Source organism: Eublepharis macularius, chromosome 1, assembly GCF_028583425.1.
Source record: "Eublepharis macularius isolate TG4126 chromosome 1, MPM_Emac_v1.0, whole genome shotgun sequence".
Lineage (NCBI taxonomy): Eukaryota > Metazoa > Chordata > Lepidosauria > Squamata > Eublepharidae > Eublepharis > Eublepharis macularius.
In genome coordinates, this window is record NC_072790.1 from 204,400,536 (window position 1) to 204,421,072 (window position 20,537).

General features: G+C 40.7%; 2 protein-coding genes across 3 annotated transcripts in view; one reads left to right on the forward strand and one right to left on the reverse strand.

Annotated features, from left to right (window-relative positions):
• BUB1 (BUB1 mitotic checkpoint serine/threonine kinase) overlaps positions 1-10,536 on the forward strand; it is a 32,790-nt gene extending 22,254 nt beyond the window's left edge. The window contains exons 17-23 of the mRNA XM_054981520.1: positions 1,003-1,140; positions 2,663-2,778; positions 4,624-4,785; positions 6,221-6,378; positions 6,470-6,647; positions 7,264-7,370; positions 9,938-10,536. Coding sequence (XP_054837495.1) covers positions 1,003-1,140; positions 2,663-2,778; positions 4,624-4,785; positions 6,221-6,378; positions 6,470-6,647; positions 7,264-7,370; positions 9,938-10,133 — 1,055 coding nt within the window. The 3' untranslated portion in view covers positions 10,134-10,536. The remainder of the gene's footprint in view (positions 1-1,002; positions 1,141-2,662; positions 2,779-4,623; positions 4,786-6,220; positions 6,379-6,469; positions 6,648-7,263; positions 7,371-9,937) is intronic.
• Positions 10,537-11,110: 574 nt separating this feature from the next.
• LOC129332868 (two pore calcium channel protein 1-like) overlaps positions 11,111-20,537 on the reverse strand; it is a 41,612-nt gene continuing 32,185 nt past the window's right edge. For both annotated transcript variants that reach the window (XM_054984547.1, XM_054985377.1), the window contains 8 exons: positions 19,027-19,091; positions 16,656-16,743; positions 16,302-16,371; positions 15,039-15,258; positions 14,675-14,765; positions 13,652-13,765; positions 12,630-12,754; positions 11,111-11,661 (listed from right to left, as the gene is read on the reverse strand). In XM_054984547.1, the coding sequence (XP_054840522.1) occupies positions 11,516-11,661; positions 12,630-12,754; positions 13,652-13,765; positions 14,675-14,765; positions 15,039-15,258; positions 16,302-16,371; positions 16,656-16,743; positions 19,027-19,091 (919 nt within the window). In that variant the 3' untranslated portion in view covers positions 11,111-11,515. The remainder of the gene's footprint in view (positions 11,662-12,629; positions 12,755-13,651; positions 13,766-14,674; positions 14,766-15,038; positions 15,259-16,301; positions 16,372-16,655; positions 16,744-19,026; positions 19,092-20,537) is intronic.

The window sequence follows — 20,537 nt, forward strand, 5'->3', positions numbered from 1 at the left end:
CCAACCCTCCTATGCAATGCTGGGACAGTTACACAGTTGTAATAGGTAAAAATTAATTCTGGCGGGTGCCCATTGTCTTATTAAGCAGGCAGATATACTCGATGGCTCTTGAGTCTGAGCATTTTTTATTCAATGGGGAGAATAATAAGCCAAACTTTCAGTTGAAGAAAATTTCATGCACAAAACATACTGGGAATATCTGCTTAATAAAATGTCAGGTGCCCACCAGAATTGGGATATTTTCATATGGTGATTAGATCTAAATGTTAAAGATGCCACCCTCAGAGCAACATATGCAGTCTTCCCTCCTTCATTTAATCCTCTCAACCACCCTCTAATGAAAGGAGTTCTGATTCAAAAGCTTACACTCTGGACAACTTGTTAGTCTCTAAGGCGCCACTGGACTCAAATCCTGTGAGGAAGGCTAAGAGAGAGACCTGTGGTAACCCAATGAGCTTCAGGGCTGAGTTTGGTTTTAAGCAGGTCTCTAGGCTGTAGTCTAACTCAAATATGTGACAATGCTGGAGGGGCTACTGGACTGCTGAAAGTCTACTAAATGGTGGTTTTGCAAGTGTCCCCAAATGCTGAGGGCCTCTGAACACTTGGTTTTTAAAAATAATAATAACAACAACATTCTATTTATATACGGCTCTTTAGGACAACTTAATGCCCACTCAGAGTGGTTTACAAAGCATGTCATTATTATTCCCACAACAAAACACCCTGTGAGGTGGGTGGGGCTGAGAGAGCTCCAGAGAGCTGTGACTAGCCCAAGGTCACCCAGCTGGCTTCAAGTGGAGGAGTGAGGAATCAAACCTGGCTCACCAGATTAGAGTCCCACACTCTTAACCACTACACCAAACTGGCTCTCTAATGTGACTCCATGCCAGGGGGCAGGGAGGGGGGCAAGCCTGAGTTTTCAGCAGTTGACAATACATGTCTGAAAGAATCTTGTTTTTTTCTGGTCCCTGTCTGTGACTTACCTTTTGTTCTTCTGTGAAGTAATTGAAAATCCTTGGGATGATGGTTTAATCCACCAGCTTCTGTCTGAGGTGCCTAAACCAATAAATACCTACTCAAATACTTTTGAATGGGAAACAAATCTTCCAGTTCTGAAGCCAAAGGGTCAACTCAGATTGGGTAAGACATGCATACAGTGTTTTAGTTTGTTTCTGTAAATTTGTTTCATATATGATGCTATGGTAAAAGTTCTAGAGGTGGATCAGTTTGGGTTCATTGATTGTGTTCCAGGTGTAAAGATCCCCCCCCAAGCATTGGTTGTGTTTGCAATCTGCAAGATTGGAGCAGGATTTGTGTGTGTGTGTGCGCACTCTGGAGTAGATTTGGTGGGTTAAACAAATAGCCTAGAACGTACCAATTTATGTCTGCTGCATAGTACTAAAGTTATCTTCAGGGCTGTGTGGTTTTTTCAGGAATACAGAATGTAATAAGGGGTGTAGAATTCAAAACACTAACAGTGCAATCCAAAGAAGAGTTACTCCAGTCTAAGTCCATTGAAACCAATGAGCTTAGACTGCAGTAAATCTTTTTAGGATTGCACTGTAAGCATCACCACTGGCACATAAAGCCAATTTCTAACCCTTATGGATGTGGTATTGTTTAAAAGCCAATGCTTGCTGCAATCTCAAAAACCAGGCAGAAGGCTAATATATATTTTCATTGGCTGTTGATGGGTCTTCAGTGTTGTTACCCTATCTCAGGACTAGCAAAACAGTAAAAATTGGATGATAATAAATTATGCAGAAGAGACTGAGCAATTTTGGTCAGTTTTGATTACTATTTATACAGGTTTTAGGCTTCACCTTTTTCCAACATAAAATATGGCTTGTCTAGCCACAGAATTGCTATTTAAAAACTGAATACATGCAGCCGTGGTTAGAACAGAGTTTCATAATTCATGTTTATTACTGAACATGTAAAGGACCCTTCCAGAAACAAACCTATGCCTGAAGTTCCCATCAGACATGATACTGGATATCTTTATCCATCTGGGAACGTCCATGAAAGAGTAGAATGGACTATATCACTTCAGACTGGCGTGAAGGAGGAGGAAAGGGAATGACATTGTGGAATTATGGTTGCCAACCAGCTCAGAAAAATCTCCTTTTCCCTTTATTGCTGGTTTAATACCACCAGGTTATTCAGCTGTATGGCATGAAAAACTACCTGCCCTTTTCTTCTACACATCAAGCCTTTCTAAGCCATTTGACAGCCCTATATGGAATGCTTGTTAAAAAAGAAAAGAATTAGGAAGCTAGTACATCAGAGAGTAGTCTAGGCCATACCTTTACTCTTTGTGTGCTGTCTTGTTTTAAACTTGCAGAAAGTTTTACACGGGAATGATAAAAAATCACCCTCTTCTCCATCTGAATTGGCTCAGTCTTTTCTACCACCTCATTTCGTTGCTAATATAGATAAGGCACATTACTTAATACTACCTTTTCCCACAAGTGTTCTCTGTGTGAATTTCTCATATGAACCAAAGCATAGCAGCTTAAAGCTGTTTACTCTGTGATCCATGGAATTCCTTTTCAGGATACTTTAAATGGGCTGGAACAGTAGCACCTGCCACTTGCTGAAACACATAATTTTTGCCATGTTCTAATAGATTCTCTCTCCCCCCCTTCCTAAACCACATCAGGCTCTACATCCTTTCACATTGACTGCTTACTTGGAGAAGGAGCTTTTGCCCACGTCTACCAAGCCTCTAAACTTGATATAGCATACGCAAGAAATAATCAGAAAGTGATATTGAAAGTAAGTGAGCTTGATTCCGATTTTGTACTGCTTGCCTAAAACTACACTATATGGTTATAAAAGATCGCTTTTAATAGTATTTAATGCCCTTTTTTGTTTCGCTGTTCTGAAGAGTTCCTAGTTTTGAATTACACATGGCTGCGGAGTTGTTCCAGACATGAAAACATGAAGCTACTTTATACTAAGTTAAGGACAGTGTCATCTACTCTGACTGGAAGCAGCTCTCTAGGGCCTTAGGCAGAGTTTTTTCACATCCCCTACCACCTGATCCTTTTAAGTGGAGCTTTCAGGGATTGGACCTGGGGCCTTCTGCATGCAAAGCAGATTTTCTACTGCTGGGCCATGGCTTCTTCCTCCATAATCCACAGCTCGACACCATAGACAACTAGATATCAGTATGGTTGAGTTGATCCAAATCCACATATGCTTGCATGTGCAAGAGAGATTCTTATAATACAAGAATTCTTATAATACTAGAATTCACAATACAATTTTTGAATTATTTTATGCTCACCCATATTTTTCTGACCCATTCTCCCCCCCCCCCCCAAAAGTCTTGCACATGCTTAGCTTAGACATGTGGACTCGCATGACCCTTAAATACCTGACCCAGTGAACCATGCTGATTTTTATACTAATATGAATGAACTTCTAGTTGTTCTCCTCCAAACTCCAGAACAAACTATTAACCTGACCTTATAGAAACATGAATGCTTCAGCCTGGTTAGGTGGGATGGAAAGATCTTGGGTAAGGAAGGAACCCATCCTGTTCCACTACTGAGCACAGTTGCTAGTCATTTTTTTTAAAGTGACATTACAATATGAGCATGATCACCTTAAGCTTTCTATTTCATCACTAGTCCTAGCTGCCAGCAAGTTTGGGCTATCTTAGGACCCTGCAGAGTAACACTATATCCTAAAGTTCTCTATGCCATTGCACAGGAATTTGGGAGCGTGCTTGCACTTTGCATGACATCTAGCCAGGTCAGATTCATAAGTATTCTGCCTGGAACCGTCCCCCGTCCCCCGTCCCCGAAGCTGTTTATATCCTTACTTATAAACAAAGTACAGTGGTGAATTGGCCTAGAAAATTTCCATAGGAACAAGCTGTGTTTCAGCAAAAGCTTCAAGAACCTGGCTATACTTTTTTAAAAAAGGTTAATTTTAAAAGATTTTTGGTTTTTACTGTAAATTTACTTCGTAGGCATGGCTTATTTTTAAGATATGAGTTTCTCATACGCTACATTCTATATCACATTGGGAATGTTTCCATTCTGTTCAGTGTTACTAATTGTAAATTATAGCAGAAATGCTTTGCTGGACAGTTAATCTAGCATTATTTGAAGGGATTTCATGAAAATGCCGAAAATGTAAGGCCAGTAATGTGCTAGCTGCTTATTTTGTAAACTTAAAAAACAACAACCAAAAAACTGATTTTTAAATTCATGAAGGGCATTCCTTCTTTTCCTCCAGTCCACGAATGTGTTCTGTTTACTTTGAAACTGAACATTAGCTTATTTGTTGGAGATCATTCAGTACAATTATAAAAATATATCTTTTTATTTTTTAAAGGCTTTACATAAATAACCGACAGCACATTTCACTACCTATCTGTAGCGACATACTGTCTAGTTCAGCAAATATTACCTCACTTTTTAAACAAAATGTCACAGGTATATTCTTGAATAGAATTACCTCAGTATTGCTGCCTTGAAGCAGCTACATTTACTGTTTTTTCAAATAATAAAAAATTAGAAAACTAAAAAAAAGAAGAACTTGGTTATACTAATTATTGGAATAGTTATCTCCCCACAACAGTTCAAAGTCGAACTTTTTGTTTTGTAGGTACAGAAGCCTGCAAGCCCCTGGGAATTCTACATAGCAACTCAGTTGACAGAAAGGCTTAAGCCAAGCACGCGTCATCTTTTCATCCATTTCTATTCTGCTCACTTCTTCCAAAATGGAAGTATTTTAGTTGGGGAACTTTACAGTTATGGAACTTTGCTGGTAAGTACAGAAGTACTTATAGCCTGGGTCTAAAAGGACTACTTACTCCCCTATGAACCTACTCATCCATTATGGTTATCTTTGGAAGGCCTACTTTAAGTGCACTCATCATTTGATGCTAGATGGGTGGCAACTTGGTAAAGGTTCTTCTCAGTTATGGCACCAGAATTATGGAATTCCTTCCCCAGGGAGGTTTGTCTGCCCTTTCTATCATTGTCTTCCACTGGGTGAAGAACTTTTTTGTTTTATCTGGCATTCCCTCTCTGATTTACATTGAACCATCTTCCTGTTTGTGTGTTCTTTATGTGTTCTGTTTATTTATAGTCTGCCTTTCTCACTGAGACTCAAGGTGGATTACACAGTGTAAATCAATATGATCAACAACTGAGACATTAAAAAGACAATACAATAGGATAGCTAAAAAGAAGCATAAATTCCAGTACAAGAATACAGAGATAGACCTTGCAGAAACAAAACATAAGTAGTTTGACATATTAAACAAATGTGGAAATTACCTAGTGGGAGCGTATCTACATCAACAGACATTACCCTTTAGTATAATCTACAGTCCCTGTCCCTTTACCAAAATATCTCTCTGAACCACTTCCTTACAGCACCGTCCTATTCCTGAGTAAAAAAGCCCTACTGAATAATTCAGTTTTGCATAGTTTGTGGAAAATCAAAAGAGTAGGAGCTTTCCTGGCCTCTTCAGGCTGTTCATTCCATAAGGGGGGGGGGCACCACAGAGTGGGATGGCAGTTGTTAATTGTGGGATGGCAGTTGTTAATTTTGCCCATTTGCTGGGTGGTATCTGCAGAAGGCAGATAAGTGAAATTGCTGTGGCAAACCATAGGGGAGAGGTGGTATACAAGGGGCCAAGACTCTGAAAGACTTTGTATGGGAAAGCCAAAATCTTGAATTGAGCCCAGTAACTGATGGGTAGCCGATAGAGTAACTGCAGAATGGAAGTAATGTGCATGGTCCAACTAGCTCCTGACGATAATACAGGCGTGGTGTTCTGTACCAACTGGAGTTTCCAAATTGACTCTGAGGGGAGACCTATGTAGAATGCATAACAGTAGTCTAGTCTCAATGTTACTGTGGTGTGAATCCAGGTGGCCTGATTAGCTGTGTCGAGGTAGAGGGCCATCTTCCAGGCTAGTCTGAGTTTAGAGAGAGCCTTTTTTGCAGCTGCATTTACTTGCTTCTCTAGTAGCAGTGCTGGATCCACTCTAACTCATAGACTTTTAACTGAATCAGCTAGGGTCAGCTGAACCCCTATGGAAAGTGTTGTATATATTTATGTGTGTTTAAACTTGTTCTAATGTGAACAAGTTGTGTTTCTCCTAGGTTAGGTGTTTAATAGGAATATTTATCCATTTGCTCAGTCTGGCTATGTTATGTATAAGCAATTTCTCCCCTACTCTGTTTTTAGAACACTATAAATATATATAAAAAACTACCAGAGAAGGTGATGCCCCAAGCACTAGCTGTCTACTTCGCCGTAAAAATCCTCCAAATGGTAGAAGAGCTTCACAAGTGTGGGATAATTCATGGTGATGTTAAACCTGACAACTTTATTTTTGGTGAAAGGCAAGTGTTTCACTTGGAAAAAATGAATAGAAAATATTGATTTGTTGCACTACCCTTTTTGGTAATAACCATTCATACTTTCAACACACAGGTTTTTGGATGATGACACATGTGACATAGACAGCGTGTCTCACGGCTTGACAGTCATTGACTTTGGTCAAAGTATAGATATGAACCTGTTTCCTGAAGGAACTGTATTCACAGGGAAGTGTGAAACATCTGGATTTCAGTGTATTGAAATGTTGACACATAAGCCATGGAATTACCAGGTACATGTGGGTTACACAGATCGTGTCTGTGTATAGACTTGTATAAACTGGGTCATTGGCAGAAGATTTTGGTGGCTGTGATGAAATATTCGCTGACTAGCTCAATTATAACTTCTCGAAAATAATTCTTATTGGTACTTGCTGCCAGTTGCTCATGGGAAGCATCATGCTGAAATACTAAAACTTTGTCTAAAAATGTATAAACCTCCTTTCTGACGGACGTGACTATTGTTTTTACAGGTAATTTCTCATTATATACTCCACCTTTCTGTCCAATGGGAGAAAGCGTACATCATTCTCCTCCATTTTTTCCTCACAACAAATCTTGTGTGGTAGGTTAGGCTGAGAATTTGTGACTGGCCCAAGGTCATCCAGCAAGCTTCCATGGCAAAACAGGGAATCGAATCTAGGTTGCCCAGATCCTATTCTGTCACTCTAGCCACTATATTACACGGGTGAGCCTGATCACTATTAATATTTGATGCTGAAAAGCATTGTATGAGGATTTAAAATGCAAGAATGCAGGCCCAAGTGACTCTTGAAGGCGGAATATTTCATCCCTTTAAACTATAATGCTTTATACAGTTGTCTCCTTTTTACCCTTTTATTTTTTCAGACTGATTATTTTGGAATTGCTGGGACGGTATACTGCATGCTACTTGGCACGTACATGAAAGTCAAAAATGAACAAGGTGTATGGAAGCCTGAGGGTGTCTTCAGGAGGTTGGTCTTAAAGTGCTTTTCAGACTTTTTTACTCTTCAGGTAACACTTGCAATTTTGTGTTTGCTGAAGAATCCCTGAATACTGCAGAAGAACCTGAAGTATACAGTTCGCTTGTGGTACAGGTTGAGCTTCACAGCTGACCCATGTGAATTTGAGGACACTGTTTGTAACACACTTAATATTCTCCTGCATCTCTGTCCTTCAGAGGTAGCTCTTCCCCTGTTCAGCTGCAATCCTTTGAGGCACTCTAGTATTCTGAGAGTCAGACGACTGCCGTGAACTCCACTGGGGTGTAGTGGAGATCTGCAGCAGGAAGGGGAACACGCACGCATACACCCACGCACCCAACAGCATTGCCATTCTGCTAGCATAAGTGCCATTATGCAGCCACCTTCAGATTCAACCCTATTAACATGGGCATGGAGGAACTTGAGCTTTAGGACAGAGTTAATCGTTTTAAGGAAGGTTTGTTTTACTTCTGGTGCCTTAGTTGTGGGTAAGAAACCCCCTTAGTTGGGGTTTCTAATTGATACATATTGTTTCAGATACAAAAAGACCCTAAGAGTACTATACAATAAAAGCATTTATACAAATATTTAAATGCCTAATAAATAATTCTCTGTGCTGTGATTTATACAAGTCTACAACCAATAAACCATAGCAAAACACCCAGTTCCCAAATACTAATGGTGTGATGGAATAAAAAGCATTTTTAGCAACTTCCTAAGAATTCCAAATAGGAAAGGGCCTTGTGGCCTCTCCCTAAAGGAGTGTTCACACAACTAACTCCACAGCAGAAGGATTCTGAATCGATTCCTTCAAATGGAGATATATATACAGGTAGATTTGGCTCCAATATGAATTATCCTTTGGGTGAAAATGTGGCTGGTCGTGGATTTTAACTGCTGTATTATGGAGCAAGAGAGTGTCTTAGTGATCTCCTCCTGGTCAGATCAGCCTAGTGAGGTGAAGGTTCTGCTTTCCTTTCAAGCCTGTCTTCAGATAAGCATCTCAGGGTAGTCTGCCTTTTGGATTTATTTATAAGGCACCCTTGTAAGTCTTTGGCTTCCAATTTAAACTAAATCTCTGAAACCTGGAAGTAACTAGATGGCAGCAGCAAATTCTTGAGTTTCACTGCAGTTTGGGGGTGTAAAAAAAACTGAAGAGGATGTTTCAGCTCCTCACCTAAAAGGGAGTGTGGGCAGACTCATTAGGCCTTCTTTAGAAAAGACAGTCCTGCTTTGCTCTCTCAGCTTAGCGTTTGAAGAGAGATTTGCAGGATGAAGCACTTACTTCAAGTGAGTGTAGCTGCCTTTTATTTATTTTTTAAATGTATTTAAAACATTTCTATGCTGCCTTTCCACCCAAATAGGGTCTCCAAGGTGGCGAACATCAAACATTTCAACATTAAAAACATTTAAGGCAAAGTATATATACAATAGTTCAATTAAAAAATGTAAACAGGTGTAACACTAAAATCTGGGGTGGAGGCTAAAAATAGTTGTTGGGGGGGGGGGTATGACAAAAAGAACAAAAAAGTCTTTGTTACGAGCCCCTTTCTTTTTCAGTTAGATTTTTCCTTTAACCCTCTTCTTACACTCACTGGGTAGATTGCGGCCACCAGGAATTATAAGTAATTAAATTTCCCTTTTAATAACGTGCCCAAGCATCAGGCTCCTTCATGGGACTATGTAGCCCTGAGGATAGGAATGGGATATCTAGGAATGACAGATACCCTGGGATAAAAAAAACAAAAATAAGCTTCTATTTTTACAAGAAGTGTATCGGTTTCACTCTAGTACTTAAGCTTGATGGTTTCAAAGGTAGTTCTCAGTTCTTAAAGTTTCCTCACATAAGCTCAGTCACACAGATACACATAAACTTTCTCAGGCACACATAGTTTGCCTGCTTTAGATACCAATTTCCCACTCAAATATACCTAGACTTTCTCTTTCAGGCACACACACAGCTTGCCTGCTTCAGATGGAATTAAAGTTCTCTCACAGACATACACAGTTCAGGTTTCCACACAGGTTGCCTGCTCTGCCCAGACTGAATCTTCTCTCTCTGCTCAGTAACTAAAAACAGGAGTTCACTCTGCTCACACTCTTAGTCATCAAGCAATCATCTCACTCACTCATCTGTTTCTTGCACCCCCACTCTTCATCTGTATCACATTTAAAGACACACACAGACTTAAAATCATTAGTCTTCATCACTGGTGGAAGACAACAGTAGAGGGAGAGAGACAAATCTCCCTGGGTAGGGAGTTCGAAGGTTTTGGCACCACAGCTGAGAAAGCCCTTTCAAGGGGTTATCAAGTGTCTATGGTAGGGACAACCGAAACAGGGCTTCTTGAAGATGAACCTACCTATCTGCTCCAGTCATATGGGAGAAGGTGATCCTAGTTACTCCAGAAAGTACTACCACAGAGTTACAGGGAGGGGTTAGGGTATCCAGTTAATATGTTTTCTTGGCTGAGTTTAGCCTAGGAGTGTTAACAGTGGGTATGGAATTTTTGTATTAATTAAGCTGAGTTGTTTCATTCTTATGTTTCCTTTCCCAGGATTCCACATGCAGAAGTTTGGAGTGACTTCTTCCACACTTTGCTGAATGTACAAGACTGTGACCATCTGCCTTCTCTGGGAGCTTTGCGAGCAAGACTGAGAGACTTATTTCTGAATACTTATGCTAACAAAGTAAAGGCACTCCGTAATAGGCTTGCAGTGTTGCTTGTGGAAAATAAACGTTCACGCAAGTAAATTCTGATGCCCCAAACACCACAGGAGAAATAAAATCTTGTAGATTTCGTGTTGAGATTTTATCGAAGGTGGAGCTTGGATAATGTCTAACAAATTGTATAAAGTGGTTAAGATTAAATGAGGCAGTTAATCTTGTAGTTTTAAATAAAAACAACCTTCTTTGGCTGTAACCGTGTTGACAGGTCTTATCCAAGTATTTTAACCAAATTTCACTAATGGAGTTCAGATAGAAGTCTAAGAATACTAACATCATGTTTCTCAAGTGGGATTGTACTTCTTGGGACCTGTTTGCAAAGTAACATCACACTACTTTCCTTCTCCAAGATATATTGCAGAAATCTTATTTCAGTTAACATTGAAGCAACTTACTTTATTTTTTATGGAAATAAACCATTTTATCATGGACGCTTTGTGTAGTGGGCAGGGGTACACCCACATTTCTCATTGAGCCTTCTAGAACTTCTTCCTTCCCCCTACCTGAAAGAGGGCCATTCCCCCAAGGCAAAGACTTGAAGTCTCAAAGTCAGCCTTTTAATTTCTGATGTAAAATGTTAGTTGTAGAAATGTCTAAAAACTCTAGACCTTAATGTTCATGTATGCAAGCTTAGTGGAAATTGAGCAAGGACAGGAGATTACTCTATGGAGTATACACCTGGGCCAAGCAGCCTTGTTGCAGAGGCCTCCCAGGAAGTGGGAGCTGGGAAATAAATGGTTCCCCAGCACTCTTTCTGATTGGAAAGCTGGAGAATAATTGAGCAGTAGGGAACTTATACATTTGATAAACATCTCAGCTGCTGGATAAATTTATCAAGTGTGCCCTCAGTGTATGAAGTCTGTTGCATTCAGACCTGCCTTTAAACACTATGTTCAGGTACTTGTTGACAGAAATACAGCATGTTCAGGAAAGATGTCCCCACCACCCCATTCCTGCTTTGTCTAAAATTCATTTTATAAGAGCAAGCATGCGTACACAGCACTATGGTCTATACGTAGTTTTTATTTTCCGACATGGCGTTTCATAATGCTTCCACAAAAAGTTCCTGATTGTAGATGAGATTATAAAGTTAAATACAGACATTTAAACAAGTTAATACTGTTTTATGCCAAGAGTCTAAATAGAGTCAAGCATTTTAGACACAATCAATGTGCTTCCCTTTATAAAAATACTGTATTTAATTTTTTAAAAATTGATTATGGAATGTTTGATTCTTTGGAGGGAGAAGTGGTAGGCCACAGCACCAATACTTCTTCACTGTAAGTCATCGATGCATCTTGTAGTAACTTTGAAGTTTGTACCTGGTAAACTGCAGAGAGATCTGAAAAGGAGAACACTGTTCCAGCCTGTTCCAGCCATTTCCAGTAATTTCCCTTCATTCTCTAGCTCATGCAACATTGTCAAAGGTAGGGTTCTTCAGGTAGGTATCATCTGAGGAAAGGTTTAGGATCTCATCCAATGAAGGACCTTCTTCTTCTGGAGATATCTCTGCTTCAAACATGCGCTGAAGTAAAGCATCCACTGTCCTGTATCCTGAGGAAAAAGAAACACCTGAGCTTCTCATTCATTATGTGGCTGACTGTAAATGGATAGCAGTGTCCTAATTTCAGAGAGTCACATGTCCTCACCAATATTCACCATATTGCTAGCATCATGATTCACCTGTTGCCATCAGAACTATTCTTTGCTAACCAGTCCGGTACAGTCTGATTCAGGTGATTCATCTGCCTGAGGTCCTCTCTCCTCTACTTTTGGGAACTTATGAGACTTGGTACCTTAAAGTTTATTCTTTCACTGAAAAATTAAGATTTGTGAAAGCAAGAAATGACAGCTACTGCTACCTGTGAAAAGTAGTTGCCTACCTTGGATGTTGATATCTGCAGCAATACTGCAATTGTGTAAACAGCCCTGAACTGCAGAAGAGAGTAGGAAAGGAGCTACAAGATGCAGACCTATTCTGCTATATATTCTCTTTCATTGAGCATATTTCATTTTTTTCTTGCAGCTCCATGTAGCTCAAATCTGCTTCTATTCTAAAGGATAGGATGACTTACATCAATTTTTAGCAGTTAAAAAAAACAGTGAGAAGGGACTGTTAACAGTCAAGTGTGGCTTACGGATTAGTGCTGGAGTAGGGTATGGGAGACCCAGGTTTGAATCCCTATTGTGCAGGAGAAGTTTGCTGGGTGACTGGGCATTGTTTGGAGGATAAAATGGAGGAGAGAATGATAAGCCATTTTGGGTCCTTGCTAAGGAGGAAGGTGGGGCATGGAGGCATTTGAGTAGTTAATTACAGCAACACTTGCATTTTAAAAAATCCAGACATTGTACCAACGATGGTTACCACTTATCTCTGCCTTCCCCCCTCTCCTGACTTTTTGATCAACAGAACAAGGATGTTGGCTTATCCCTAGCTTATAAGTAGTTCTGCTTGATAAAGTCTCTTTAAAAATTATAGAATGGGAAAGATTCCAAAGAGGGCATCTTGAAAGCAAACTCACTTTTTGAAGCAATTTTGAACATTAATCCTTTAGGTTTCTTCTTCTTTACTGTCCCCTCTTCACCTCCAAGATCATTCTCACTGGTTTCCATGTTGTCTATCAGTTTGCCATCCAGTAGTTCTTCCCTGTTTTTTTTTTAAAAAATCCATCTATCAAGGAATCGTAAGACATACCAGCTTTCTTGACATATTTCCCCCAAAGGCTGGAGTTTATTTGCCATTTAGTTCTCTCATTAAAGTCAGTAACAAGATGCAATCTTAAGAAAATTAGTGCCTGCATTTATGCATGCCTACATAAATACCTCTTGGTATTTATTCTCCCCATTGTAAAAAAACAGCTGTTGCTGTATTTTAGCATAAACTTTTATCAACATGAGGAATTTAACTTAACTGACAGCACGGTTTTGCACAGTAATTTGGAGATTTGTTATTTATGATGCCTGTAGATACAGCCAAACCTGAAGGAGGCGATTTCTACAGCAAGTGTCTCCCTGTCTTGATTGTTAGGAATGAGGTGACCCTTGCTGAAGATACAAGTCCCACTAATTACAGCTAGGGAGAGAAAAAAAGATGACAGCAGGAAAGGATACCAGGGCCCCACATTCTACTCCTGCCCCCCCCCCCCAATCACGGCACACTAAACAGCTGCTTGTGCTGTGAACTGAACCTGCCAATCCTTTCTTTACCACAGGAATTGAATCTAAGTCATTGAAATAAACTTAGCTTTCAGGTTATGGCTAAGGAAGCCAATTTAAGGAAAACTAGCAGCAACTGCCAATATGGCTGTTATCCTAACCTAAGCAATTATAGCAGCTGTGAGCAGTAGTTATTAATGTCTGTAGCTTATGAAAAAAAAGTTTAGCTGATGGAATGTGGAAAGAACGGGAACCCAGTATAGATGCATACACAACCAAGTTAACCTAGGAGTGATATCAGATCTGATTTCACACATGGTAACTAGGTACAACCAGAAGTTATTCCTCAGCCATCACTAGCCCTGGGAGCAGAGAGATGTTTACTTACTCTTGGATTCCTACACCAAGTTCTTGGATTTTCTTCTCAATGGCAGTTTCTACTTCACTCTTTTCAAGGGAATACTCCACAAAGAAAGCTTCCAGAATAAATGCTACAAAGATGCTAAAAATCAAGACAACATGTGGAACATTGCATTGTATTTGATATCCTCCTGTTTTCCACTGACTCCCCATACCCCAATTCCATACCAAATACATGAAAGATTTCCTGGCCTGCAGAATTTGTACTATTCCCATACTACAAACCGAAGTGATTTTTAAAACGAATCTCTAATACAGATTGCCACATGTTTGCATGATACCTTAATCTGGTCTGTGGGATGTATTATGGTGAACCATCTCATGCTGCATTTTAGATTGTGGTTTTACTTTTTGTACTGGCACAATGAACTTGTGCGTTATCTTTTATTGCACATTGCTTTATTGTATTACTGTACGGTGTAACCTGCTCTGAGCCCACTTGTGGGGAGGGAGGGTAAGAAATCTAATAACTTAATTCATCTCAAACATTTTAGAGATGCTTGAACAGCCACCAATTCAGTTCACATGATCACCATTGGCTAGCAGAAAGCCAATTTTCTGACTGGTGTTTGTGCCTGTCTCCCAGCCTTTCAGGGATATTGGGAGAAGCTTGGGGAGAAAATGTGACTCTCAGCTGATTTGTCTCCTTGAGTCCCTGTCTTGCAGGAAAAAGGGATATCTGGGGTGAGGAGAAAAGAAGCTACTGGTTTCAGTTCTGCCCCTAGCAACCAGTTTACCATCTTCCAGCTTCTGTCCTACCCACCCAAATCACAGGGGAGTGGTGTCAGAAGTGATCACCTTCTATTCTCCTTATTGCAAACAGGGAGGTAAGAGGTTGCTCTATTCTTCCTCTCTAACTGAAACAAGTTGCTTCTCTTTCCCTGCCAAGCTGAATCCAAGCCAGCAACTACAAATATATATGCAGCATTACACAATGAGTACAAGAATATCTTCTCTCATGCCCACTAATGAAAACCAGCACAAAACTTACTTTATGATCATAATAACCACGACTATATGAAAGGTGATGAAGTACAGTTTTGCAGCCTGATGAGTCACAAGGGCAAATCCATTGGCAAGGAGTACAAAGTTAAGGTCTACAAAAAAGAGACCTGCACTGTGTATCTTTAGAAAGCTGTACCCACACCTTAAAGTCTATGAACTAAAGCAATGAAAGTAAAAACAGCATCGCCTGCTTCCCATTCTCCCCCAACTTCTAAGTCCCACCCCTTCTAGGAAAGCAGTGGATCAAGCATATGTAGCTGCGTTGAAGATGGATGGGCCCTGGCTTTGCTAATCTTTCAGTCCCCTCCAAATATAATCTTTTAATGTTTTTGTATTTGTACAAAGGATATCATGCCACTGGTTAACAACAGTAAGTTCCATTAGGACAATGAAAGATGACACAATATCATTGAAGTTGTTCTTGCAATATTTGGCATGGGCAAATGTAGAGTCTTTCAGAGAGGGGTTTCCACAGTACAAGGCATGTTGTATGGTGGTGTTTCCAGCAAAGAACTGGACCTTTCCATGGAAAATTTCCATCCCAACAATGGCGAAGATGTAATATACCACCTAATAGGAAAGAGAAGAACATATACTTGCCATGAACATATTGCATACTAAACAGACAGTAAATAGGTCAAGAATTAGTAAGACCAGTCCACATTATCTGGCCAGTTTTCTTGATAATCTGCTCCAAGAAGCTGACCACTGAGCACTCTCAGCTTCTACCAACCCAGGATGCCACTGCAGCTGGCTGTACACATACAGCTAGGTAGAAACAGAGAGCTGGAAAATTCATCCAAAAGTCATCTAGTCCAACCGTCTGCACAATGCAGGAAATTCATAGCTAATACCTCTACTCCCTGCCCCCTGCAGTGACCCCTACTCCATGTCTAGAAGTACCAATGAAACTAAAAACAATTCTAGTTCAGGGTGATCATTTTAGGTATAGTGGCCAAAATTATACATTGCACACAGTATAAGCCTATTTATTTTGTGAGATGCACACCAAGGCCTTCATATTTTTCCAGTATCTTCTGTGGTACACACATGAAATTTAAGGTGAGACCAGAACATGGGCTTCTCCACTTCCTGTGCATGTATGGTCTTCTCTTCCCATGGTACCTTTGCTCACTACCAGAGAGCATGGCTCTGCTTCCCATACTGAAAGAATACTTCTAGGGTGACCCCCAAGGGACTATATAACTCCGTGGCAGAGCAAATGTTTTTGCATGCAGAAAGTTCAATTGAACTGCATCTGCAATTAACAAGGTATTGGACAGGAGGGCTGAAAAAAGATCTCTGCTTGGTTGAGATTAAAAAGTGTCACCATCATTTGGAGCAGAGGATACTTGATGGAACAATCCCTATCAAGACTTCACACAGTCAAATGACTTTACATTAACAAGACCCTTTGGAGGGGGAAGCAGCGCTTTCAATTTGTCGTTTAAGAAGACGAAAGAATAGTAATGAAAAGGAACAGCCTTCTGGAAAACTAAGCACGTTTTTTTTACGTGGTGTAACACTTTATCAGAAGCAAACAAATACTTAAGTTGACTTGTAGAAGTGCAGGAGCTTCTGTAGTTAAGGATGAACAGAAATAAGTTGCTCACCAAAGCCAAGCCACCAAAAGTCAGCATTGTAGGTACAATGTTTATTAGAGTATTCATGATGACACGGAACCTAAAAGACAAAACAAAAGGAAAAGATGTGCCCAATGCACTTTGTGCCAAAAGATGCATTTTCACCTCACCGGAGTATCTTTCTGTTGTAAAGCTATAGCTCATAATTTTAACAGGAAAGCAGCAACAGGAAATACATAGCAAGAACTTCTAGCTGATCTTTCCCTTCTCCCTCTTTCATTCAACTGTGTCTAATAGTAACCAATTCAATTATTCCTACTAATCTTCACCCAACTTAACTAAACTTTGAGTTTGTATACAGCTCTTACAGCAGTGCTAACAAACCTTTGTATACTGTCGATAATCCGTATGAGCCTAAGAACTCTCAGAATGAACACAATGTCCAGTATTTGTTGGCTGTTGTATATACTCACTAAGGAAGAAAAAGGAAAAAGAACATTAACCATCAAGTGAGGTCCTTCCCATTGCCCCCAATGTTTGACCAACCTTGTCTCAATGTCAGTGAGAAAAAGTTTCATGAAAAATGGCCCCGCTATCCTATAGTCAAACACTCTACTCATTCAGTGCACATTAAGCATTCCATACAAGTTGCCATATTTTAATGACTGTTCTTATTTTAATGCATGCTGTATTCTAGGAGAGGAATTCTAGGATCCTAGAGAAAAGATTCCTCTATCTCACGGACAGAAACCCAGAGGCACTACCCCCCCCCCCCACACACACACCTGGAACTGAGCTCTGTTTCCTATCCAATCTCTCTCTCAACATCTTTTCTAATTAATTCTGTGGACCAGATGGAATCATAGCATACTGTGAATTATATTTAAACGTAAGTAGATTTCAGGACCTTTGGGACAGAATGGGATATAAATGCTTAGGGTTTTTTTTTTAGTACAACCACCAAGATGGAATTGGGGGCAGATGGGAAGGAAAGAAGGCAAAGATTTCAAAGGAAGCAGTAAGCCATGAGAAGGAAGAACAGACATTCTTGCCTGCTTCTCTGGGCCCCAGGACAAAACAGTACAGAGCTGAGGATAAATGTGCTCCCTCTGCCATATGTTCCTACAGGAGACATTGGGGATGGAGTATCTGCAGCAATCGTTCTTTTTCTGTCGCAGAACGCTAAGCCCACAGCTAAAGATCAGGTTCAGAACCACTGGATTATTCTGCACCAATTTCATTTAGCCTATTCAGATTGGTGGGAAACAAACCCTTTGACCGTTAGAAAGTTAGATCCAGAAAGTGGACTGTCTGCCCTGTGTTGTTTGAGGGTCTTGGCCCAGTAACAGAACACATGCTTTTCATGCAGGAGCTCCCAGATTTGGCCCCTGACATCTCCAGTCAATGGGATCTTCAGATCAAACTAGACAAGAAGCGGAAGTTCCTTGTTTGAAGGTATCAAATGTTATTCTTCAAAAACAGAAGTTGTGTGTGGACCTAATTTAGGTAGGGATTTCAGGGGGTGAGGAATTAGTCCTTTCTTCTCCCTTACCTCTAATAGTCATTCAGAACTATTTGTCTTGTTGGAGCAAAGATACAGGCAGTGGTAAGAAGTTGCAAGGGCTAGAACTCAGATTTTTTGGATTGGTTTCCTTTAGTGGAGAGAGTGCACTGGAGGTTTACAGAATTTTTATATTATTTGCTTTATTTACAAGTAGAGTACATGGGCACACCTACATAGCAGGAGATCTGTTCTCTGACATCAGATGCTGAGACAGAGATTCTGCACCCCAAAATGTTTCAGCTTAACTCACAACAGTTGCTCTTCCTTCCAGCATCTAAAGTGGTGTTTTCTTTCATGCATGCATACATCTGCCTGTTCCATTCAGCCAAGGCATGGGGAGGGGCCACTTCCCTCAACCACTGATGGGCTTCTTGAATATACCCTTTAAAGGTGGTATCTATAGTTATTGAGATTATTTTTCCTTTTGTCATGTAGGTTGCCCTGATGGCTAAATCAGTCATACCCGGTTGTATAGCTGCCCACATTTATTAGGTGCACAGAGAGGTCAGGCTGATTTGGATTGGGAATGTGGCCCAATGGTAAGGTATTAAGCCATCCTCCTCCAACATGAAATGGCCCCAAGGAGCCACTATTCACCCTTGGGGAAACCTGTGTACCCTGGTTAATGTGGGTAGCTGTGGAAGTGGGTAATTTGATTTTCCCTGAGATACAGTGATCAGAGGCCAACCTTCGAGTGCCTGAATGTTTGTCCTAGCAGCAGCTCTTTGGGGCCATTTCAGATCAGAAAACATGGGTGGGAGTGGGAAGGGCTCATTCTCTCCTTACCATAATCCTGATCTGAATTGAAACAGCGCACAGCTGCCATTTACAAAAAACATGCCTGGGAATCTCTGTGCAAACTCCCCACTTCTTTTCTTATCTGACCCTCAGGTAGCAGCTGCTGGGAAAAAAGAGCCCTCTCTGCCCAAGACCCCTGGAGAGCTGCTGCTAAGTTCCAGTTGACAGATCTGGGCTGGACAGGCCAATGCTCTTACTCGGCGTAAGACAGTTTCATACATTTAAGTAGATCACGACTTCTGGAAACACACAGCTTGAGCTTATGGCTCTTGTAAAAAAGGAGAAGGCCAAAGAGAGCGCAATCTCAACAGTACAAGGAATGGAAAGAAGTTTTTGTATCAGTTACTGCATACTTCTCCACAGAAAAGATCTGGACTCACACACATGGCTTACCTGATTTAAGTGTAGTGTTGAGCACTGTTGCTATCAAGGCAGCGATAATGATAAAAGTATCAAACCTAGGAAGGAGGGGGTGATATATTAGAGACTGAGGCAATAATAGTTTGACCCACCAGCCGAACAGTCCAGATAAAACAGGATTTACAAGTGGTGGGAAGCAAGGCTAAGAAAGAATGAGGTAGTTTCAAGTCAGTTGGTTTGGGGTACAGTTTTCTCAGACACCTCCTGGCCCCCATGGGAGGGACTGTCCCCATGGGATAGGCTGGATGCCCATGCTACCTAGCCAATGCTTCTCTGCAGAGTGGTGTCAGTGATTTTCAATGGCCAAGTATTAACTCTACCCCTGTTCACAACTTATCCCCTGCATCTTCCCCCTCCACATCAGCTGCTTTTTAATCTGCTATGGTACCAGACCAGCACTGGACAGGAAAAACAGATCTAGAATCCAAATAATTGTATGGTGAAGATAGGGAAAGCAGCAGGTGAGGAAAAGGGTTAAGCAGCAAAGCTTCCCATCTTGAAGCAGGAGTACAAAGGGCAACTGGAGATTCAGTGAATGTGGTTCCTGCCTTAGTGGGAGAGCATACGCTCTGCACAATAAGTTGCAGGTTCAGGCTTCAGCAAAGCGTCTGCACAGCTTAACCCACCAAGTTAAATACAGCCTGCCTCTCCTGGACTGTGGGCTGTCAGGTGCTCAACAACCCTCCTTTCAGTAGTCCCAACAAAGTTCAAATAAAATCCCCACATGGGTGACTTGTGGACCACATATTATGCAGACCTGAAGTAGATAGCACTGAATTCAAGCAGTTCCATTATCAGGCTGGGATTTTTTTTAAGCACTGTTTTCTCCAAGTATCCTAGTTTTAGGTGCCCGGGAAGCAAGATGAAGGGCTCATAGCCTCTCTTATAAACAAGAGTCCAAGTTCTGTTGTTGGCATCTCTAACTAAGAAAAGGATTTCAGGTGATAAGATGGGAAAGATCTCAACCTTTGAGATCACTTGCCAAGAGCAGATTAAAGTGGATTAGATAAATACAAGAACTGACACTGTATGAGGAAACGTCATACATTCTGTTTGTCAGGAAACAAATCATCAGCTGAAATTCACTCATCACCAACTAGTGATATGAATATTTAACTCCCAATCTTGCTGTCACTGTTCTTCTCCCCACCCGCTGCCCTCAAAAATGTGTGCCCTTAGAATCAAAACCCAGTTATAAGAATTTGAGGCCAAGTTCTCTTAAGGGATAAACAAAACTGGAAATACTTTTTTCCATTTCTAAGAACTAGTCTTTCTGAAAAGTCCAGGTAAATTTTTTAGACATTTAAATTAACATTAATACTCAAAAATTAACATTAATGCACAGTCTTCTCCAGAAGACAAAGCCTCTTCAGAAGAGCCCCATTCCTAAACCTGAGAGGATGGGAAAATGTAGGTGAAAAGGAACAACAGAGTTCCCTTCGGAGAGGAAAGCCACCTCCTTCCCAAAGGAAGTTTGTAGGGAA